The sequence below is a fragment of the Strix aluco genome, chromosome 1 (genome assembly GCF_031877795.1).
Source record: "Strix aluco isolate bStrAlu1 chromosome 1, bStrAlu1.hap1, whole genome shotgun sequence".
Classification (NCBI taxonomy): Eukaryota; Metazoa; Chordata; class Aves; order Strigiformes; family Strigidae; genus Strix; species Strix aluco.
The window spans coordinates 148,439,209-148,462,617 of NC_133931.1; the positions used below are offsets into that span (position 1 = coordinate 148,439,209).

General features: G+C 37.6%; 1 protein-coding gene across 8 annotated transcripts in view; it reads left to right on the plus strand.

The window, feature by feature from the left end:
- RBMS3 (RNA binding motif single stranded interacting protein 3) overlaps positions 1-23,409 on the plus strand; it is a 712,154-nt gene that overhangs the window by 667,427 nt on the left and 21,318 nt on the right. For all 8 annotated transcript variants that reach the window (XM_074839167.1, XM_074839161.1, XM_074839176.1 and 5 more), the window contains one exon: positions 7,358-7,468. In XM_074839167.1, the coding sequence (XP_074695268.1) occupies positions 7,358-7,468 (111 nt within the window). The remainder of the gene's footprint in view (positions 1-7,357; positions 7,469-23,409) is intronic.

Consider the following 23,409-nt stretch of genomic DNA (forward strand, 5'->3'; position numbering starts at 1 on the left):
GAGCATATTTCCCTAAGTAAAATAAAGTAAGTAAGTGTTTTCCACCAATAAAAGAAGCTCTTACTCATTGTTTATTAAATGTCGCTCATAAATAAGAAGTTTTAAAAGCTGTCACTGTTGCTTTTAGTTACTTTTGTCATAATAAATACTGGACTGAGAGTTTCAGACATGAAAAAAAAAATCCACATGTTGAAAAACAGTGTGGCCTGAGTGGGTGTAATAGTAATGTAATCATTTGTCTTCCCATATGCAGTTATAAGTGTGTATACATGTATATATATATATATATATGTAAAGTTAGACTATGGAGGATGCAAATATGGCATCCTTTTTGAAAGTTTTATTTGCACCCAACAAGGCAGGGAAGTGAAAATTTAGGCTAAACACTGGTGCTGACTCATATGTTAATTGTGCTGTTTAATAATTTCCATTTTGCACCTTGTTAGAACTAGGATGTGCCATCAAGTCAATTATCACGCTTGGCTATAGGCATGAAGGGATGGAACACAGCAGAACTGTTTGGCGAGGAAATGTTATTTGGATTTAGTTTTAATAGATGAAAGTCCATTCTAACGCTAAGAAAAACTAGTCCACAAGAAAGAGACTCCTGATTCCTATTTATTAGGATGGCACATCAGCCAATGGGAGACAGTGGATGAAGGAATTAGTCCACATTAGAAAATATGTATAAGAACATAAACAGAATGGAATTGCCAAGCACAACTCTTTAGTGTGCGTCAGATACTAATTGGATATAGATCAGGAGTTCTGTGGAAGAAATGAAGATTTCTTTTCACTAGAAGTGTCGAGGTTTCGAAATCTGTTCTTATTTTGACATGGAATGAAAAGACCTTTGGATATTTTTTGTGAAATCTGATAGCGGGAAGGGCAGGAGAAGATTTGTTCTGTATATTCCAGTGGTTATGTCCTGGACAAATCACAACCTCTATGTTTCCGCTTTGTCTTCTGGGGATGCTAAGCCTTATGTGAGAGTTGTGAGGATGCTTTTGTTAGCGATGACTGTTCTTGACAGAGCAAAAGCACTGTTACATGGATTGGATATATAAAGCCAGCATACAGCCAAGTGCGCTTATAAACTGAAGAGCAGGAAGAAAACAAAAGAAATGGGATTTGTTGTTCCCCTCTACAATATGTCAGAAGAGGGAGAAAGAGCTGTCTATGGCCTCTCTCTGCCTGCTCCAGCACTTGCTGGAACGAATGCCCAACTGTGACAGGTCATTTCCTAACTGCTGTGGGCTCCTTGTTAGCAGACCCCAGCAAAACTACTCCCATTTTATTCAGGCACATGATACCAGTAATTTTATTTTATTCCTGGGGCAAGTTGGAGAAGGGTGTGAAAACTACTGTTTCTCTCACAGTCTAGAGAGAGCATATGGGCTTGTGGTCCAGCCTGCATGTACAGACAGTAGGGGCAAAGTTATAGCACGGGACTCTCAAACTCTGCTTCAGAGTCCCTGTAGCAATTCAGGTATATTTTCCCTTAATAAATATTGTCCTTTTGTTCAATGGCCTTTCTCCTGAGATCTTATTTTGGGTGAAAGGATTTAAGTCACCATTCAAAAGTCACTTTAGTCACCAAGTGACACAGGCAACTTTTTGTTTGCAACAGAAATAGTATCTCTTTTTTTAAGTCCTTTTAGATTAACAGACAGCAGTATGCTATGAAACTTACTGTTTTTTCAACTCTGGTAGGAGCATAAGCTACTGACATAATATCACAGTGGTACTCTCTGATGTAATACATTTATTAACTGGTACCAATATAGTTGCAGGTATTGTTTTATTTGTGCATGCTGTTACTGATATAAAACTTTTTCTATTGCATCAACTGTTTTCTTTCTCTCTTGATGTTTCCATTCCTATATACTTTTAATCTGCATTTATACATGTAGGCTTGTATCTGTATATTATCAAAAGCTGAATTTCAAACTAGGAGACAGGACATATAGTTAAAGGCAAGAAGGACAATGGGAAAGAAACTATCAAAAACCTTGGCTGTTATTATAGGAAAGGTGGTGCATACACAAGGGTCACCTTTGTTCTTTATTTACCACACTATATTTGGATTCTTAATCCTTTAAGACCAGTTTCTTCTGGTTAGTAACTCTCTTGGATCTATGACATATATTTCCAGCTGAGGAAAGAAGTTCAAAAACATACAGAAAAAAAAAATGAGAAAGGGAAAACAAATGTGTCCATTGCTCCAAGGAGATACAACTAAGGTATGAAGGTGATGTCAGATGAGAATTTGAATTCATTGCCACGGTTAGAAATATTCCAATATGAACTTGTGGTTTAGTACTTGCCACAGAAACAGGACTCAAATTTGCTGAAGGTCTGTATCAAGGTTTGCCCATTCCAAAGTTAAAGCTGCTTTAATTTAGTGCAGGGTTTCAGCTTCCTGCTCAATTTACCCCATTTTTAGCAAGCCTTTAAATTCAACAATATAATGAAATGAAACCAAATCCTAAGATTTGCAGAATATACATTATTAGCTGATATTTGCTGATCTTCTTCACCATACTCAAATCATAATTTAATCTCTGATCAGATAGTAAATGCCAAGGCAATTGGTAACTTTTCACTGAGAAAGGGAAAAGAGGTTTTCTTCGATTTTGAAATATAGTCGTTTTTTTATGGAATATCAAGACGTATGTTCCCAGCAGAGTTGATGACAGAGGACAGAGAAGATTTCACAGCTAACTTTAATCTTCCTACTAAAGTCATGAAAGTTTGGCCACTTAACAGCCAGTTCAGAGTACTTCACCAGGCTCACTACTCTGACAAGGGGACCCTATTTTTTCTGCTGCCTGTAAGAGGCAGCCCAAGGAGATGAGACAAGTCAATCTAGACAAAACAGTAAATCAATAGAAATATGGTTGTCATTTATTCAGTATGCAGAGAGAGTACAGTTATCTGCAAAAAAGTATGCATGTTGGGTTTTTTCATATTAATTCTTGACAGACACATCTGTCTGATAAGTATAAGGAAACTCATCCTTTCACTCAGTTTAATAAAACCTCAAGAAACAACATGTTCTCGATAACATAAAGACATTCACTCAATAGTATGGTAATAACTTTCCAGATGGAATGACCTGGTGCTTATATGACTGCACAATGTGTTTGTAAACAAATCTGAAAAGTTTATTGCTGTAATGTTTATTGGCTTTACATTGGCCAGTATTTACATAATAGAATTTGTAAGTATGATTAACTTGTTAAAACTTCCTAAATAAAGAAAAAGTAAACTGTAAAATAAGCAGATGCTTACTGTAAGCTTTAAAAACTATTTATTCAGCTGGTATTTGTGCCTTAAGTCCAATACCAGTATTAGAGCACTGGAATAAAGCAGAAGCCTTTAATACAGTTCATTATTCTAGAAAGCTGGGACTAGCTAATCCTTCCTCCCACTGGCCCCCAAGTGCATCTCTCAACTAGTGAACTCTTTGTTCCTAAAGCCCCCTAATACACTTTTTATTTCTGATGTCACTTTCCCACCCTTCAAGGCACGTAAGGTGGCTTGTGTCATTGCACCAACATAAACTTTATTTCTGCTGATGCCTTTTGGTATTGGCAAGTACTTAAAGATAGTTTACTTAATATAATAAACAGTCTGTATTTAGTGTCCTTCCTGTGATTTCAATTTGTTGCCATACAGGGAGTGTACAGTGTGTGTAGTTGATAAAGTCAGGCTTCTTTCTTTGCAAGTGATAGACTAGAATATATCCTGAAAAAAATATATTCACTTTCTTTTATGAAAGGTATGTCCACAGAGCTCAGAGCATTTTAAAACTTCAAGGTCTTTCAAATGAAGTGAAGAGGAATTAAAGTCCGTATGTCAATAAACTTATCTTGGGTTTGTCACAGTGTTGCAAAAATCGTGCATTTTCTTCTGTATCATTGGTTCCTTACCATCTGCACTGTTAATCTTGATTTCTTTTAAAGCCACCGTAGCATCAACAGGATTGTATGACAAGTCATATGCCAAGAATATCTTGCCAAATTTAAAAGTCATTATAGTAACCAGTTTGTTGCAGAAATTATAAAAAAATTAATCATACTGAGGCAACAGGGCAGACCTAAATAATTGGCAGGCTGACTACTTGTTTTGGCAAAGCCAGTGGCAAAAACCTTGTCATAATTTCTTCTACAGGTTTTTTCAACTAGGCTGGGCCTCCAGTAGTATTAAGCCATGCTAAGATGTCTCTCTATACAGTTTACAAACACGGTAAAATCAGACATCCAAACAGATAAAGATGAAAAATATGTTTGCTGTAGCCTTTGCTAGTCACCAAGTGGATGTTTATCAGCAAATACCTATTATAGGCTGAAAAGAATCAAATTACTTTTAATACGATGGCAACATCTGATGCAAGACATTGTTGTCTTCTACAGCTAAATAAGTTGAATATGAATGGATTTGACAGCATGTATTATGAAACGCATTATGGTCTGGAGACTGGGTGTCGCCCTAACAACCAGACGATATTTCCTTAATTAAGTATAATTTTTTCCCTACGTGATCACAAGAGGATTCTGCAAACTCTAGTGAATTAATGGTCTGGCAAATGCATGTAATTCTCTGCTCTAGGTAACTGTCAGCTTCAAACATGTTAAGCGTCTTAGGAAAGCTGCAGATACTTGATTTGTTTTTCCAACTTCTTTTCATAACATATTAAACGATACATGTTTAGGGACTAGAATATATGTATTTTCTGTTTAACAATAATATGTTTACTGTCTCTGAGCAATTTTTTTCTCCTTGATATATTTTCTCTCCAGTCCATATTTTTTTTAATACTTTATTTGCAAAACCTGTCTTGCTTACTTATTTACTGAAAGACATTTGCTATCAGATTTTTTCCACTGTGTGTCTGGCACTTGTGCTTGCTACACTAAATCATAAGACTTCCTTCACCGCTGCCCCTTTTTCATTTCCAGGTTCCTGAATTTATACACAGGAATAGCTATCAGTCTGTCACATCTGTAATCACAGCAAGTTCCTCCAACCATAGCTTTGCAATAAACATCTTTACAAAGAAAGCTTGGTATTTTAAGGCTTTGGGACATCCTAAATTAATTGCAGCCAGCACTACTGGCAGTGCAGGACTGCATGAAGCTGTGGTGTGGGTGTGACTTTCTACCTACCCCAGCACACATCACAAGTGGGAGCTCACCTTGTCTGTCACAAAAAGCCCTGAGGCGATTCTGCATCTCTAAGCCAAAGGAGAAAACTGCTCGTAGAGGGAACTGAGAACTATTTATCAGTTGACAAATTTGGTTTGAGCGTTTATGGTTTGGGACAGTGAAAGTGCCGTTTTGTGGTGTGGATCATTCTGAGCATAAAGCTTATGATTTCTTAAGATAACCAAAAAGTGCAGGTGGATGTCCAAACCCCAAGACCTCATCTGGCTGCACGGTATCCCATGCAACTGATTTTGAACATACAGCAAGGACATCATTTTCCTTGGGCATACCCTGCAGATTTGCTTTCAGACTCTTTCAGCAAAAGGGTAGATTTTTTTCAGCAAAAAGAGAGGAGAAACATGAAAGAGAAGAATGTCATGTGAGGAAGGAAGAAGTGCTTTTTGAATAAAATACTAACTAAAATTTGAAACAAATTTTCTGGTGAAAGTTTGTGACTATCTTGATTTGTAAGGACCCATGCCAACAAGGAGAAGGTTAGCACTGTGGTAGTTCATTAGAATGAGTTAATCAATGGGTTAATCTATGTAAACAAGTGCAAATTAATATAGCCAAGAAAGAAGCAAAAGTGTTAGCAAGTGTTGCAGATTTGATATTTGCACACTAATCAGCTTGTTTTATAAGCATTTATTTGGAATCATGACACATATTCTATGGAGGCTAGTTTCTGTAATTTGCCAGATTTCTCAAGGGGCTCTTGTAAGTGCAAGAAATGTTATCTACTATGTGACATAAAGCAAGCATGTATGTATTTCATATGTTGAGGGTATTACAAAAAGGACTGACCAAGCTGAGCCTACCTCCTGTTTACCATTGCATGCAAGTAATGAGTTCGCAGAGACTGCAGAATCTACACTTCTCAGATAGGATGTGAACAGACAAAATCTTGCTGGAAGGTGAGAAAAAATTCAATTGGTACTTCCCCAGCATTTTTTATTTTGTTTATTTTTTATTTGTGACTGACAATTTGAAATCTTTTGCTTCTAGTCAGATCCTTGGCACTACAGTCACATAGCACTACATAAATGTGAGAGACACAAGAATAGGTGCGCTGTGGTTTTTGGAACTAGTTTATTTTAAATTCCTGTTTATAGGTGGATTTTGTAAGTAATCTTGAGGGGAAAAATGTCAGTTTTCCTTTTTTTTAAACAAATACATTCATCCACATTTTCCATGCTTTGTAGCAGATGTAATGTTGTGATTGTGTAAATTTATAATGTGTGCACACAAACATACATATGCACAAAGTACAGCTATTATTTCATATGAAGAAATAGCTGGAAATGCCTCCTTATTTCACTGTCTTCAAGAAAAAAGAGCAGACCACTGTTTCTGTCTGACTTTCTGTAACCAACACAGGAAATAGCATCTTACACCATAGAACTGAAGAGAATCAACACTTCACTAAGGCATGAGGTTACCAACATGGGACCTTGGGGAGTGGGAGAGCAAAACCCAAGGAATAGGAATGGCAAAGAAGCATGTCTTTTGTTTCATTTTTGTTCAAAGTCTTGTTCTTGCTTTAGTTCGTATGCTGTTTGTTATTAATGTCTTTGTTTTTCATGCGGAGAAGAAAAATGCTTTTAAACGCTGTGTATGTGTTTTAAATGGGTGTCACTACCAAACTCACTGTCAATAGCTAGTCTTACTTAATCAGCTATAAAATGTCATGAGTAAGGGTTCTTAATTGAGACTGGAAAAATCCAAGATAATTACCGTAATAGGCTGAAGATCTCAGAGACTGAAGGTTTTAGAAGTCAGAGAAAATTGGGGACATATGTGTTCTGTCTGTAAGATTGTTCTATATAGGATATGGAAAAATAGAAATGACAGGCATTTTGCAATGTACAGTAGCATTCATCATAGAAAGAACATATGCATTTGTTTGTCAGAAGCAATGAAGTAAAAAATGGTGCTTAATTGGAACTGACATAAAATGGCCTCATTAGTATACAAATAATATATGTATGTAGCTTGGTTGTCAATAGGAACGAAACATATTTCCTCTGACAGATATATTAGTCTCTTTTAAGATTTGTGTCAAGTTTTCAGCCAGGTTCACTCATTTAGAGAATGCTGCTTTTTTTAAAAAAGTGAAATGTTGAAGTGTAAACGGTGTGTGTTTGTAGGGTGCTGTGATAACACCAACAATGGACCACACTATGTCAATGCAGCCAGCAAGCATGATGGGCCCTCTGACCCAACAGATGAACCACCTTTCCTTGGGCACAACAGGAACGGTAAGATCATAGATTATACTATTTACTTTCCATATTGCAAAACATTTATTGCTAACTGAATTTCTCAAGGTAATTTACTACTCTTGGGTTTTCCGTTTTTGCAGTTTAATATTGTCATGGTTTACTTTATTTCTTCTCCATGTCCAGAGATTTCTGGCCCTGTCCAGGCAAACATATTGAACTGCCTTTCATCATGACCCAAACATAATGTACTACACAAACAACATCCTATCGCTATGTCACACAAACATATATCTACAGATATGTTTCTAAACCCATCATACAATCAGCATTAGGAATTATAGAACAGAAATGACAAAGTAGTATGAGTAGTGAAACAGTAGGTCAACAAAACCTGCTCTGGTCTTAGCAAGAATTATCTGTACTAATTCTCATGCAAATATGAAAGTACTCCTCTATTAATTTGGGTTTTCATCAGAAATTGTTTGCTTGTCAATCTAGAAGGTTTTATATCACTGGGAAATGGGAGTTCTGGCTTCGTGGTAGGATCTACTACTCACTTCTAAACCATAGCAGCCAGCCATACATAGTTTGCTCCAGGCTCAGAAATGTGATTTTGGGTCAAGGTCAGCTGTGTTTCCAGTGTATTATATTTAAACATGCATATTTCAACAATTATTTTCTCTTTAAGCTGTGTAAGTCAGACTCAGTTAACTCGCCCAGAGTCAGAGAAAGGCAAAAAATACTCTTAATAAAAATTATTAAAACTCTCTGAAAAGTTCCTAAAATACAACAGCCTACACACAATATATGGTGGTTTGATATGTGAACGTCTGCATGCTGCATGTAAATGTATATTTTTATGAAAATGCAGTCATAAACATTACACTTTTATGTCTTTAGCATGCATGCCCTTTATGTAATAATTACATGAAAGATCTATTATGCACATTCTTTTTCTATTTCACCACTGTACTACTTGATGCTAAGCAATTGGAACAGTTTTCCAACTTCAGTTTGGTTTTTTTTTTTAATTGAATAACGTACTGAACAAAGTTATTTAACCCACTGTACTCGGTCTTCTCATCCTCTTCTTGATCCTCTTCTCTTCCTCTCCTTTTTTCCTTATCTGTTGAATTTAATTCTAACTCCAGTGTCTTTTCCTCCTTCTTTAAAAAAACTCTGTTAAGATCTGAGATTTCTGCATTTATTTTGGATGAAACTTAAATATGATGGTTTACTGTTTATTCCTGTTATTTTAAATGATTCATTCAACAATCAAAAGAAGTAGGAATAATATCTCAAAGTTAATATCAACATTTTTCCCCTCTGAAGATGTGAAATTGAAGGAAATATGAGGGCTAGTGAGATTTTCTGTGTGTGTAATTACTGTGATTCAAAAGTGTGTTTAAAAATTAAGACAAGTAAATGGAAAATTAATTCTGGTTGTGCTGCTGGGTAGCTCCTATGAATTTTTCCTTCTGTCATATTCATTTCCATGACTCTTACAGACATGGTCTTCTGCACTCATTTTCTTGTATTCTTAATGCGAACTAGAAAATTCCCATCTAATGTTCTCTTCTGACTTGAGACCACTATTACACCACTCATAGTAACAAATCCATAGTAACAAACCCATTTGGGGAGGCAGAGGAAGGGCTCTGAAAGGCAGTTAGTGATCTAGTGGGTGATAATAAGATCCTGAATTTATTTTACTGCAACTGAAAGAAAATCTTTCCTTCCTTTTCCTAGCTCTTTACACAGTCTTATCTTTCAAGGTCACAGCATTCCCTGATAACTTCTTGAAATACATTCAGAGGTATACCATCTAAGTTTATGTTTACTATCTTTAAAACTCCAAACTCATTTACAGAAAACTTAAAAAGCAAGAAAGAGTAAATGATTGATGGGTGTTAGAATATTCATAGGCTTTTCATAAATCTCAAATGACACCCTATATTATCACATACAGGATCTCTCTTTGGTAAAAACACTGTCAGCACCATATTCAGTTCAAGTCCTCATGCAAGCAGGATAATCATGGAGGTCATTGGGAATTCCTCCTGTCAGGAATTCAAGAGAGAACTTCAGGATTTTGCTGGCAGTAGCAGTTTTGTTGGATGTATTCATCCTGACTTGAAATTGTTTCCTAACATGTTCTGTTACAGAAAAAAAATGTGGGAAAAATGAACAACCTATTTAGAGATATGATTTATTTAGAGATATTTTTACTTCAATTATTCTGAAGTCTGAATTTCAGTCCAGAGAGGAGCACTGAGAGCATAAAGCCATGACAAATTGAGCCAGGTCTAAACCATGCTACTGTGAGTACCTCAGCAGGACTAAGTTTTATGGGAGATATAAGATATAAGCTATAGATTTCTGTTACAAATATATTTTTTAATTTTATCCTTAAAACTGTGCAACAGGGTGCCATAAGCAGCCACCAGCTATCTTTCAAGAAACCAGCCAGATTTTTTTAAGCAAACAAGCCAAAAAGTCACAAACAATTCTGCTCAGTGTTGGCTGTAACTCTGTCCCAATTTAATTTAAAAGCTTGCAGTATGCAAAGCAGTTTTTATTAAAAGGCTTTCATACATTCACTTCCTTAGACAAATCATTTTCCTAATTAACATAACATATTTTTCAGCCAAAACAGTCCTCTGTGGTCACTTTAAGTGAGAGCTGACTTCAAACCCACTTCCAAACTTGCCCAATTCAGGATGAATGCTGAGTTTCTAAAACATTGCTTCAACAGAAAATCTATAATAAGTAAGCTAGAGAAATATCTTAAGGGCTATGCATGCCTTGTATCTTGTGGGAATTACTCTTCCTTTTGATGCTCTCTAAGATTAAAATACTCTGTCCAGGCTGGAGCTGTTCCAGAGGGGAGACCCTTCACAGAGGAGCACTCTTTAGCCCTTCAGTGAGGCGAGTTACCTGAGTAAGAGCAGCCTCTGCCAATTCCTGCCTTGAAACCAAAAACTGGATTTGAGTTTTTATCTCTCAGCCCTGAAGCACACATTAAAACCCCATGGGAATTCAAGGGGAAGCTGCTTCCATCCCTGCCTGCACTTGATTATTTAGTCACCAGGCCAGGGGGTGCATTTCTGGCTAAATGCTGGCAGGGCTGCTCACTTCCAGCTGGGATCATCCAATTCAGCAGCCAAACCAGAGCAGTTTTCCTGCAGCCCCATTCACAACCAGCTGCCTTCCCCTTGTGCTATGGGAAGCCTTCAGTTACTGGCCCCAAAAAACACAAAGAATTTTGTTTAGGAAACCATTTACCATGGATAGGAACAAGAAGTTTTCTTTTTCTCCAAAACTTCCGAAGTATGTGTATTTAATTTTACTTTATTATCTTTTTTCACATTTTCTTTTCTTATCTATTATTGAATTGTCTGCATAAAATCAGACATCTCTGCTATACTAAGCACTCATCTGATCAGGAGGATGCACTAAGGCTATCAAGATACCAGGCCAAGTGAAAAGCTACAAATCCATCTTTACTGGTTTATAGTATCACCAGAAATCTCTCAATGGAATAACAGGCTTGTTATGCGGGTACATCAGTCTTATCTTTCACTTTGTTAGTTCTTTTTGTTGCCAACAGAGCTTGATGATATCTCTAGAACCCTTCAATGGAACAACAAGCTTGTTATAAGTTTTTTATCTTTTATTTCCTTTGGATACTCCATGGTCACTGGTGGTTTAAAATGTCACCTAAAGGCCTCAGCAGAATAACTGCTTTGTTAGATAGGGTTGTTTTTTCTTGTTTAATCTGCAATTCTATTTGCACATACTACAGCTACATGGAGCTGAAACATCATCGTGTTCCCCTGACGTTCAGATCCTTGTTCAAAAAGCACTCTCTGTTATTCTAATTGTATGTCACAAGGTCTCTGGGGAGTTACAGGAGCAAAGTTTCTTTGCAGTCTTGTGCCTTTCATGTTATCAGGTGTTAATCTTAAAGCTTCTTTATTTTATTTATTGACTGACTGTTTCAGTTACTGTTTGTGTGGAAAATATAAGACTGAACCCATTGCAAATGAAATTAGCTTAGTTCAGGATGAAACTAAGATCATCCTTGTCCGTTTACTCAGCCAAGATCCATGAAGCTGTCTGGGGTAGGAGATCCATTTAAGGAGAAATTATTCTGTTTGGAAAGGAGAAGAACAGCATAAGGTCTCTTGAGATTCATAAAAAACAACTCCTCCTGCACCTTCCTTCCCAAACAGCCTCTTGAAAGGCAGCTCCAATTTGCCCGATACGTTATTTGAGATAAAAAAGGGGCACTCAGTGCAACTGAAAAGCACCAGATTCCAAGCAGTCAACAAAGAACAAATAACTTTTTGATCAAGCATTTAATAAATTTGCAGAATTTGCTGCCACTAAATATTATTGAGACAAATAGGTTAGCAACCTTAAAAAAAATAGATTCAGTGTTTCTGCAAGGAAATGTTTGCAGGTGTAACAGCGGGGTGGAAAAATTCTTAATTTGACAGTATAGGCCTAACAGCTGGTACGGTCAACAAGGAAAGATGTGATCTTCTCCCTTTTTGGACCATCTTGAAGCCCCACAGACTCTTGAAAGAATTGGGCTGATCAGCCCTCATGTAGAGGAGGCTTGCTGTAAGCAGCTGTGTCAGCAGGGGTTCCACAATCTATGTTTGACCATAGCTGTGGTTAGATGGTATTTTTAAATGAATAGAGTTTATAAAATCTCATTTCTGTAGTGTTGCCCCTTCTCTTCTGAATTCAGCTTTACTTTCCTACCATTTGTTGGTAGTGACTTACTGTTTGCCTTTATGTGCAAGTGTGCCTACCTTCAAAGCCACTGCCTGCCATAGGCAGAGAAGGGAAATGTAAAAGGAGAATAAACACAGATGGAGGGAATTCTATTTTCGGTTCAAGAAGACCTTCATATGAGCCAAGCGTTGTAGTTTTTATTCTGTGTTAAATGTTACCTTCACACTACACTTCCACAAATGAACAAGTGCTTTTGTTGAGGACTCCTTGCCTCTCTTTGAGGTATCGGCTACTGACTCAAAGCAACATTAGCCCACCTTCCCTTTCAGAGAAGGACTCAACTCCCCAATTATGGTGATAAAAAGTTAACACAAAACAACAGTGATGGATCAGCAAAGCAAAATGTATCAGCCAGAAGAGCCATAACTAATAGAACTTCATTTTCATCATCATACAAATGTCATTCAGATAATTAATTTGCAGCTGACTTCACATATCTGTGAACTAGAATATTTAGAGGCTTGTTTCTCATACATTTTCTTACATATGACTGCTGCAGTTCTATTTTGTGCTTTTTTGAAGTGCTACCTGGTGGTACTTTGAAGGACAATGGGAATGTAGTTCAAAGCCACCTCTTCCAAAGCATATTTGTTATATACTGATAGCCATGCACTGCATATAAAATGAACTTTTTTATTTTGCAATAGTGAATAGAAACAGAAAGCCATAAAACTTATAATATCTGGCATGTAGTTAGTGGTCTGCAACATATCCTCCCCCAAAAGGCTCACCTTTAGTCATACTCCCAGAAATTTTTGTTCATATGTCTGATAGCGATGAACCAAGATTGTGAACTCATTGTGCTAGCTACTAGAGCTTTGAATGTTAAGAAGAAAAAAACACTTGTTCACCCATGTTCACGTGAAATCGTGCTGATGCCATGAATAACAGAGCAGGTTTTGGGGAGAGAAGGTTGGTTTAGTTTGTTTTGGTTTGGCTTTAGTGATTTATATAAGATCTAGCTGAAAGAGGCTTTTATTTAACAGACAGGGAAGTAGAAAAGAGGAACAAATAATACATTAAAAAGAGCTGAAAATAATTCTAGGTGTGAAACATCCTGCCACACCTGCAACTGACACACTTAATAAAAGATGGAAAATAAAAGTGCTCTAAATGTCAGGTCTGTCATCTGTATTTTCTTGATGAGTTTCTCTTTTGTAAATATGTTTTCCATTTGGAAATCAAGAATGTAACTCTTTGCCTTATTAGAATGAAACTTGTTTTTATTGTCCTGCCTGTGTTTAAAGTAGACTCAGGTGATTCTGAGAGAAATTATGAATATGGCTTTCCAGAGAAGTAATGAATCCAAATCATCAGTGGTGCAGACAAACCCTGTGGGGCCTCTGTAATGCAAGACAAGTTTGAGGATCTTAGAGAGGTGAGGGTTTCTTTGCCAAACTGTGATCCTGTGAAAAGCAAGAAGTGTCTCCCAGAGGTGGTGCTCCCACAGCACTTCTCTGCCAAGAGCTGGGAAACAGTCCTGTGGTCACATCTTCACACACTACAAGTGCATGTAAGCACAGCAAGAAGTCCTGAAATTCTTGAAGGGGCTGTACCTTCAACAGAAAAGGACAACATGATAAATTATATGGAAGAACAACTAGTTTCTGCTAAGCACTGTTGCAGTCCACACAAAATCAGTTCTGTTTAAGGTGAAGTACTTGAATTGTATCAACTTCAATCACAGATGTCGTAAACTTTAGCTGAAAGAAAAGAGGATGAAGATGATAGACAACAGTAGCTTATAACACAAAGGAGGTATGTGAAGGGCATCCATGGAAAGGAGGAGATGGTTTTAATGATGGTAACACTATAAATAAGGATCGGAGAGTAAAATAGGGAAAGCATAACTTGAATATCTTGCAGAAATTGGTAATATATTAAGAGCTAGACTAGTGTTTGAAATGAACATGGTCACTGTTTTGGACATCTAGCACTCAGCTGGGCCAAACACCTTAAAATCCACAGGAGGGGCTTTTAGTGTGTTGACATAAAATCAGAGGAATAGTCTAACAGCCTTTTTTCATTTCCAACCTCCGTTTTTCATTGCAAAGAAACATTGTTATTTCAGTTCAAAACAAGTAATAATAATTTAATTTTTATTTTCTATTCATTTAAGTACTGAGAATTCAGGAAATTCTAAAAACTTTTAAAAATGTTTACTGAGCATGATGTACCAAGACTCAGAAAAGAGCTGTACGTCAAAATAACATTTTATTTACAATTTCTGAAGTTTACACAGTCAAAGAGTAAATATATGTTGCAAGTGACTTCTAACAGTTTTCACTAGGAAAAAAAACATTTGGGACCGAGAGTTAAGCATATCCCACTGAACTTCAGTGCACAGTGCATTTCACAGTTCATTCACATGACTTATCAGATGGTTGGCAAGCTGGTAGCCCAAAGGTTTAAACTTCCTCTAAGACAAATTGCCAGTGCTTTTGAGGTATCTTTCTTATTTTCATCCACAAAGAGCAGCCTGTTCAGGGTTCACTCATTTGTGAAGCAAGATTAAATGAAGGAGCTAAAGGTACAGTCTTCATACACTGTGTAAGACACTGGCATCCTGTATATACAGTGATTTCAGCCTGAAGTTCTCAAAAAAGAGTAAGCTTTGTTCAAATGATTTACAATTCCATAGAGAGCTGCTGATGGCAATAACCTCTGTGCCCTCAGATGGTATTTTATTATTTGTGAGTTATGGGCGATTCTGTGTCAGTGCTACAGTGCTGTAGAATCCTCTTGCTCCTAAAAGACTCAATTTGGGAGGAGAGTTCTGCTATAACTAATATTTACTATGAAACAGCTCAGTCAGCACATTTCATTAAACTGTAACAAGGGGTTTGAGAGCAGCTGCATTGAGTGAATTTGGGAGTTTGCTGAATTGAGTTGTTTTTCTAGCAAGGTAAATCAACTGTTGAACACAGAAGATTTCTGCTGTGTGGCAGGTGAGAGCTGCACCATGTCGGGATGGGTCCAGGGAGCAATCATATCTCAAAGAGGCACATCCTTATCCAGTCCCATGGAGGACTGCTCTATCCTTTGGGATTTGTTATGGTTTTCAAATGTGACAGACACACCTGTATGCTTTCAATTTTGCCTTTTTAATTTTAGTAGTTGTAATATAGCAACAGCCAGTTTCTTAAGAGTTTAGTAGCTAAACGTCCAAACTATTGCACATTCACCAGCCTCAATTCCCTGTTTTCCTGGGCTGAGTGTGTTTCTCTTGCAGTGGTTTCCCTCAAATCAGTATAATATTTCTATGATGCAAACTGATTTCACTGATGCAAAAGCTTCATGCTGTTTGTGTTCTCTGGCCTGCCAACCACTGTTGTACACAGGGTTTGCAGCATAGACCAAAGATGTTATAACTTCCAAACTGACCTTTTTTTTCCCAGCCACTAAGGCACCTGACTATTCCCTTCCTCCCCTACCATATACCCTGATTCTGCTCTACTGCCAACCCTTCCCACCTAAATCACCTGCACTGAGCTAAAAAATGCGTTCTATTTGTTCTTTTTTCAATGAGCATTTTTGACAGTGCTAATCAGAGTGACAAAAATATAATAACAAGGTAAAATGAGTATTTGGCTATGATGGTATTCCCACAGATGATCTTGCCTAGTCTATCCACATAACCCAAATTGGTGCTCAGAATTTTAGTAGCCAAAGGTAATTTTCTAGCAAAAGCTATTTTGCTGCCTTTCTTTTAATGTGCAGGTGCTCCTAACTAGCTATTTAGTAGGGCTGACTTCCTGTGAAGATAACGGACTTTTCTCAGCAATTTAGTTTTTTGGTAATAAAAGGCTGCTTCATCAAGGTGGCCATAATTTGATTAATTGTATTTTATTTGAGTTGAGGCTTTCTGCTTTGATGGAAGAAAAAGGATATCTTTTTTCATTTACACTTTCCAGAAGATTAATTGTATTACACAAAGTTTATTAGTAAGTAGAAAATAATAAAAATAGCAACAACTTCAAATTTCCTTGAGATGTTATGGGATGTAGGGAAATAGTAGAAACAAATTCCATCTGGTGTATGGACACTGAATAAGGAGTTTTCCTTATTATATTTGTATAGTTCATGCCTGAATTATTGAGAGCAGAAGACCACTGACCTTCCTGAAATTTCTATCCTGTATAACAGAGTTGGAAATCAGAAAATGATTGATGGAAAAATTTCAAGTAATTAACCTGCAACAGAAGGCAAAGAAAAGAATGATACATTTCAAGGCTTATAAATCCACTTTTCCTTTTCATTAATTTTCGTATGAATGTCATGAGCAGCATTATATTTTCTTGTGTTTCAAAAGGGAAAAATATGGCTTAAGCATCACGGCATCATCCTGAGTTTATTTTTAATCTTAGGATTTTTACTTTATTGCATACGTTATTGGATATGTGTTCCAAGGAATGGTAATATATGATTGCAATTACAAGTCTGGCACAGAAGTGTAAAGGATTAGTGTCTCTGGTCTGTAATTATTCCATAGAGATCTTTGCAGGCAGAGTTAGGCCTATTGCAAACTAAGAAATTGCAACACTGTTAGTTTGAAGCACTTCTTTTTTAGACAGTTCAGTTTATGTAGCTGTGGAGTTTCTGTGGAAATATTTTAACTCCATCTGTACATATCATGCAGATTTCTGCCAAACGTTTCTTTTTTTTTTTTTTTTTTTCAAAGTACAAGTGATACAAGAGGGAATCTATAGTGTTTGCTATTTCTCCTGAACATAACAGGACTCCAGTCTTTTGAGAGACATCCTGAGGTGGAAAGCAACTGACAACAACAACAGCACCTATATTGCATCTTATATTCTCAAAGTGCTTTAAAAATATTAATTAAACCTCATAGCACCACTTAAATAAATAAGCAAATTATTGCAAGACCTTTGATTTCCTTTGAGGAAAATGGACTCCGTAGAGTGTCATCTTTCTTACAGTATGGACAGCAGCTCCTATTCCAAACCCAGGGATGGCTCAGCTAGACTGCTAATGCAAGCAGGACATCTGAGGTTAAGCCCAGACTCTTGACATGACGGACTGCTGTAAGCTGTTCCGGTCATGGCAGCTGAACTAATTAACCCCTTCTTCCTAGTAAGAAAAGAATAGATTTTACCAGCTCTGGTTAGATTTCGTTTTACTCCTTACCTCTTCGGTGTGCCTAGCATTGAAACTTCTTTGCTTCTCACTGAGTCTGTAATAATCTGTCCTCTATAATAATAGTGGAAAAGATTGTAAACTAGAAGTTTGCAGTCAACTCAATGTTCTAAATTCCCATGCCAAAATACATCATGAATGTGAAATACATTTTGGCATTTATAATTTCCTTGAGTTCACTAGCAGTATGGACAGCTGTGTCTTGGTGGTTGTATTTAATGGTTTTAATCTCACTCTGTTTTCATCTTCACACTCTGTGTAGTCTTTCTCATGATCCTTCACAACAAGCAAAAAGTTCCAGTCCTGAGGCTAGGATGACAGTTAAGCAGATGCTCTTTCAGTTCACAATTGCAATTCCTTCAAGGCTGTTAGGGGATATTATGGCTGGACAGGCTGGCAGCTCACCCCCCCACCCCCACCCCCCTCCATCCTAAGAATAAATTCATTGTCCCTGACATTAGCCACTAAGTGAGAGGAATCTGCAAATGCCCTTATTCAGCTTCAGGAATAGCCAGTTTTACACTTTCTAAATGTTAACTCTGCTAATTTGTATTTTAGGAGTGAGGCTTGAGAGTTCAGTATAACACTTTTATGTCAGCAGCGATCCTTCTTTGTAAGGTGAATCATGCAAAGTCCTATGGTTTTAAAGGTGTTGATACAAATTTATTTGATGGAAAAATAGCCACTTTCTCACTGCTGTCATATTCTTGGACAAAAAAATCTGTCGTGCAGTTAGGACTTTCTCCATTACAAATATTTGCACAGCACTTAATCTTTTTTTTTTTTTTTTTTGAGTATAAAAGGAAAGCAGAAAGGGAACATTTTGCTGATCCATGAGTGCCAATGCAGAATGAAGACGTCTGAGCTTTCCAGTCAGACCATGTGCCAAAGCCAGAAGTGCATCAAAGAACCAGAAGGGACAACCTAGCCTAGAAATAGATATTCTGCAGGATCCTTCTGAGAAGAACAATTCTCTGACTGGGCTGCAGCACTTAGAAGAGGCCAGGCTGTTTTCCCCCATCCTGCTTACTTGCCTGTACAGGATGAGGTGCATTTGTGCAGCATTTGTTCCTTTTCACGAGTGGAGCAGAGGGATCAGAAAAGTTCACTGAAAACTCCTGTTAGGGCCTGTGTAGAATTTTTTTAAATATACGCTTTTAACAAAAGTTAAAAATGATTGAATTTCAGTTTGATAGCTGTAGATGGGTTTTCTCAGCTGTGATTCTTACTTTTTTCCAACACTGTATGTGGCATCCATGCCTTGTCACCAATGACATTTAAGAGAGTATGTCTCTCAGCATTGCCTCCTGATGAAAGGAAGGGTCGAAGAGGTTTTCCAGATTCACAGTTCCAGTGTTACTTATGACTACTCTTTTAAAGCGGATGGGCAAAAGTGCTACAGCCTTTTCTTCTACTCCCAGGTGGATCTATCTGAAGCGTTCCCATGTATCTGTAAAGAAGCAGTGGTGTCCCATAGAGGAAAGCTAGATGCTGTAATACCAATTTGGGAGAGGGCACAAGACTATCTCTCCTGCTGGCCTTATCACTTGTTACAGTTTTGCCATCGACAGCAATATTTCATTAATCTGTCATATGGAATTCCATTTGAGAGGATGTAGTATTTTAAAATTTTTGTCAGTTTAAATGCTTAGCAGTGATTTATAATATTCTGTGAAATTAATATATTATTAAAAATATGGCTACAGCTCTGACTGTGCGTTATGACACATTCAAAGGATCTTGTCCTCTCTTAGAACACCCATCTCCAAGCTCTTTTAATTTCATTTGCCATTTGGAGCATGTATCTTGTAGCATTTTCAAGGTGTAACCATGCAGCCATTGAAAAAGGAATGAAAAAATGTCTCCAGACTTTGTATTTCAATCAGGTATAATTTTGAAAAAGTTCTTGCCATCAGGATTAAACATGTAGAAATTGTATATTGAAACATCTTAGAAGATATTCCAGAGTATCCTTCTGCAAACTGAACAATGCATCTCTTGGTACATTTTTTGTTTGATCTGCCTTGTGATGAATAGCTCACTGGTCTACAACATTTCTTTTCTTTCGATTGAAATGGTTTTAAAATGTGCACTGCTGCAAAACTTCTCTCAAAGCCATTTGTGACGGGGGCTTTTCTCTTTTCCATTTTCCGTTTTCCCAGCCTTGTCTTTCCTTATCTTGAATTTGTCTTTGGGCCAAGACTTACCCATGTTTTTGAGCTGGGTGCAAAGTTTCACAACCCCTCGCTCCCTTGGTCTGCTCTCACCCCAGGGAAGCGTAGCTCAACCTGGTGGTGTGGTAATGCTTGTGAGGGACATGGTAATACATTGCCTGGATGAGAGCTGACAGTGCTCTGAGAAATATGACAGTACCTCTGCCCTTGATCAGGCTTCCCATTTGGAAGTTTTCATTTTGGTAATTACATCCTTCCCAGATAGTAGCCGTAGTCATTGATCATACTAATATCATTATAACTGATTCCCGTAAGTCACCTTTTAAAGACACTTTCTATGGTTTCTTTCCCCCCTATATCTTCTTCCTCTGCAGTCACAGGATAAGACTTTTTCTATCTACCCTTCATCTGATTGATTAGAAATGCCACATACTTCCTTTACGTATGGCCTGGTAATATACACATCACATTTCTTCCCTCGGGATCTTAATCAGAACAAGTAATGGCCTTTAGCTTTTCTCATTAGCAAAATGGAAAAGCACCATACCCAATCCATTAGAAATACAGCATAGTAATATGAGCTTATAGAAAAATGGCTGTGTGCCAGCGGACATGGAGTGAGTTTACCTTAAAGGATTTTTCAGTTAAAAAAAAAAAAAAAAAAGTCACCCTTTCTGTCTGGCAAGCAAACGTTTGCAGCCATAACTTATCACGCGTGTCTGTCAAGCATTTTGCTGTTGCTCCTTAAGTGCTGTTTGGACAGCTCTGTCATATAAAGGGCATTCATAAGGAGGAAATATGGGTGTTTGTACATGTATTAATGTCTTCCCCAAAGTTGATTCCCTGCATGGATTATCCTCCTTATATTCCATCTCCTAGTAGAATTAGAGAGAGGGAAAGAAGTTAGCAAGAATTTGTTACATTTTGCTTTGCTGTTAATTTTTCACAGAATGTGCTAATCTGAAAAAATGTAACAAGAACAACCATTAGGGCATAGTCGTCTATCAAGCGTTTACCTGAAACTGCTGCCATGCTTTTTTTAGCCCTGTCTAAAACTATTTACAATCAGTACACTGAGAGTGAGGAAAAGACTGATTAAGAGGGGTTTTTTTCCCCCACTGAAGTGAATTGCTTTTCACTTGGTCTGGACTTTATTAGCCCTAAAAAATATTAAAATTCATACACCAGTATTTGTGCTTATACTGCCCAGAACTGTAAGAGGGTGTTAAAGCACAAATCCGTACCAATTGGTAATTGAATATATTTTGAATGTATATGAGCTGACTCTGTCTCCTTTGGAAAGCTAGCACTGAAGGAATACAAAGAACAGCCTTAGATATGCTGCTATTCCACCAGCAGTAAAATACATCTGTTTTACTGACCCCTTCAAGCATTGCTAATGTGATTCCTGGGAAAATAAGTACCAAGCACAGCCATAAAGCTATATTAAATAATGTCTTATGGCGAATGGGTGCTTGCACTTTTTTTTTTTTTTTTTTTTTTTTTAATACACTTCAGGTTTCCTAGGTCTTAAGTTGCTCACCTGTACAAAGTGAGATTCAGAGCTGAAGCATCAAGCTGGCATTCTTTGCTGCTTCACTTATGGTTCATTAGCAGTGCTGACCACACTTTCCCAACAAAATGGAGTGTCCCAATACAAGGTAAAGAAAATAACACAGTGAAATAGTGTGAAAGACCTGCAGTAGTCAAAAATGGGAGACGTTCTAAAGGGACCTCTTTAGGACAGTTTAGGAGGGGAATTAGTGATTAGATGACAAAACAGGAAGGCCTGAGGCAAGGAGGGATGACTGTTTTTTGAAGCATTGGGCATTTTTTTTTCTTCTTTGATTTTATGTTTTGGTTTTTTACTTTTTGGTATCTTTCCTCCTCCACTCCCTCCCCACTTGTAATTTGAATGACAAACTGGGAGAGATTCTGTGTAACTTTTACCACAAAGTAAGTTTAGGAGTTTAACACTGTAAGCAGATTGTTACATGGTAGACAAGCTCATGACATGGCAATATAGTTCAGTCCACTTAGCAAGCACCCTGCTAAAAGACAAGGCTTCTCTTTTGGTTATACAGCCCTGGAGCTGATGCAGTCTGATGTGGCTCAGAGATCCTCCCACAGCTGATAATTAACATACTGAGGGGCAGACTCTGTAATATTCTTATTCAGTCACATCTATCAGTAGGGTATTAACACTGATTTTAAGGGGACCTTTCTCCCACAAGAATTTCAAGAGTTTGTGGAAAGTGGGGAAAAGGAAGACCTCACAAAAATGCTTACTATTACCACCTTCCAGAGCCCTGCCATGTAAACAAAGCTAATGATCATGTAAATAAATTTAAAGATTTTAAGAGACCACTTCGTATGCTAATGAGAAGCAATATTTTGTACTGTATTATTTTAAAATGTAGTACCTTAAATGTATTGAAGTTGCCACCAACCATTAAAGGTTAGTATTCTCTATTATCCCCACCCTGTTCCAAATATGAACATGGCTGATCCTTTTGCCCAAGCTACAGGTAGAAGAAGATCTTGTGGAGCAACATCCATGGTTTCCAGTTTGTGGGAAATTCATTTTACGAAATTTGGTTTCATTCTGATTCATCTTTTAAAAACTCAAAACAAAAAAGAAAGATTCTCCCATGAGCCAGAAATTCCAAACTAAAAATAACTTTTGGAAACAATGGGTCATGGTGTTTCAAATACAAAATATACTTCGTAAGATCGTGGCAGCTACCCGCTGGTTTAAACATCCCTCTCGGTTGCTTTCCTGCTCCATGTCAGCTTTCAGGCAGCAGCTGCAAAACACTTCCAGGATTTCATGTTCCAGAGCAGACTCACCATGTCTGATGCTTTGGGCAGGCTTTCAGATCTCCTAATGAGTCGGCTTACAGGTCTGCTTACTGAGGACCAGATTAGTCCTGGGAGCCAAGTCAGAAAACCCCAGGAATGTTGGCAGGCAAGTCCTGGAAGAAAAGCAGGGCACTGGCTCGAAGACTGAACAGGGACTGCTGGATCCCAGGTGAGCAGGAAGAGGCAAAGACATCCCAGAGCTTCACCCAAGATCCAGATAGAAGTAGGAGTCTTGGGGCTTGCAAACTGCCTACTCAGCCACCCCACCTCTGCGTTGAGCATCCTTTGCAGGACATTTGGCCACACACACCTGACATCAGGCTCATTTTCCTTGCATTCTTAGGCATAAGGGCCCAGCATTTCCCAGAGGGAATGTGTTTCCCCTTACCTAAGCCTGGACTTGAATGTTAACCATCAGTACAGGAAGGCCAGCTTTTAAGGCATCCCTAGTGCTACTGTTAGCTTCCAGTGTAAGCCCCGACAGGAACCACATGTGATGTCTGCAAGGTATTTTGGGCTTACTGAATTGGCAAGTTCTCCTCCATCACTAGATTCAGGGTACTTCTGGACAGCTATTTTTTATAAAGTTTTGAGATGGTTTCTTTTCTTCTTTTTTTTTTCTTTCTTTTATTTTTTTTTTTTTAACCAGTGATATACTTCATTACAGTTTACCAAATATTTTGGATTCTAGGGATCTTTTAGAGACAAAGGGCTGAGCAATACCATGCTTCAGCTGTTCTTAAGAACATCCAAGTTGTAGTTCCGTGGTGTAATGCTATTATCTTACTACCTTACGTCTGTCAGGCATGGCTGCATTTTCATGCAGGTGATGAAATTCCTCCTGTTTCTAGGTTAATAAGAAATACTAATACTCAGGTGACTTCTGTGTCTCTACTGTGCTGCTTTTTTTTTTTTTTTTTAAGCTTCTAATTGTCCTTGCTTTCATCTGCTTCACTTTTGGACAGTTGGCCCATGAGC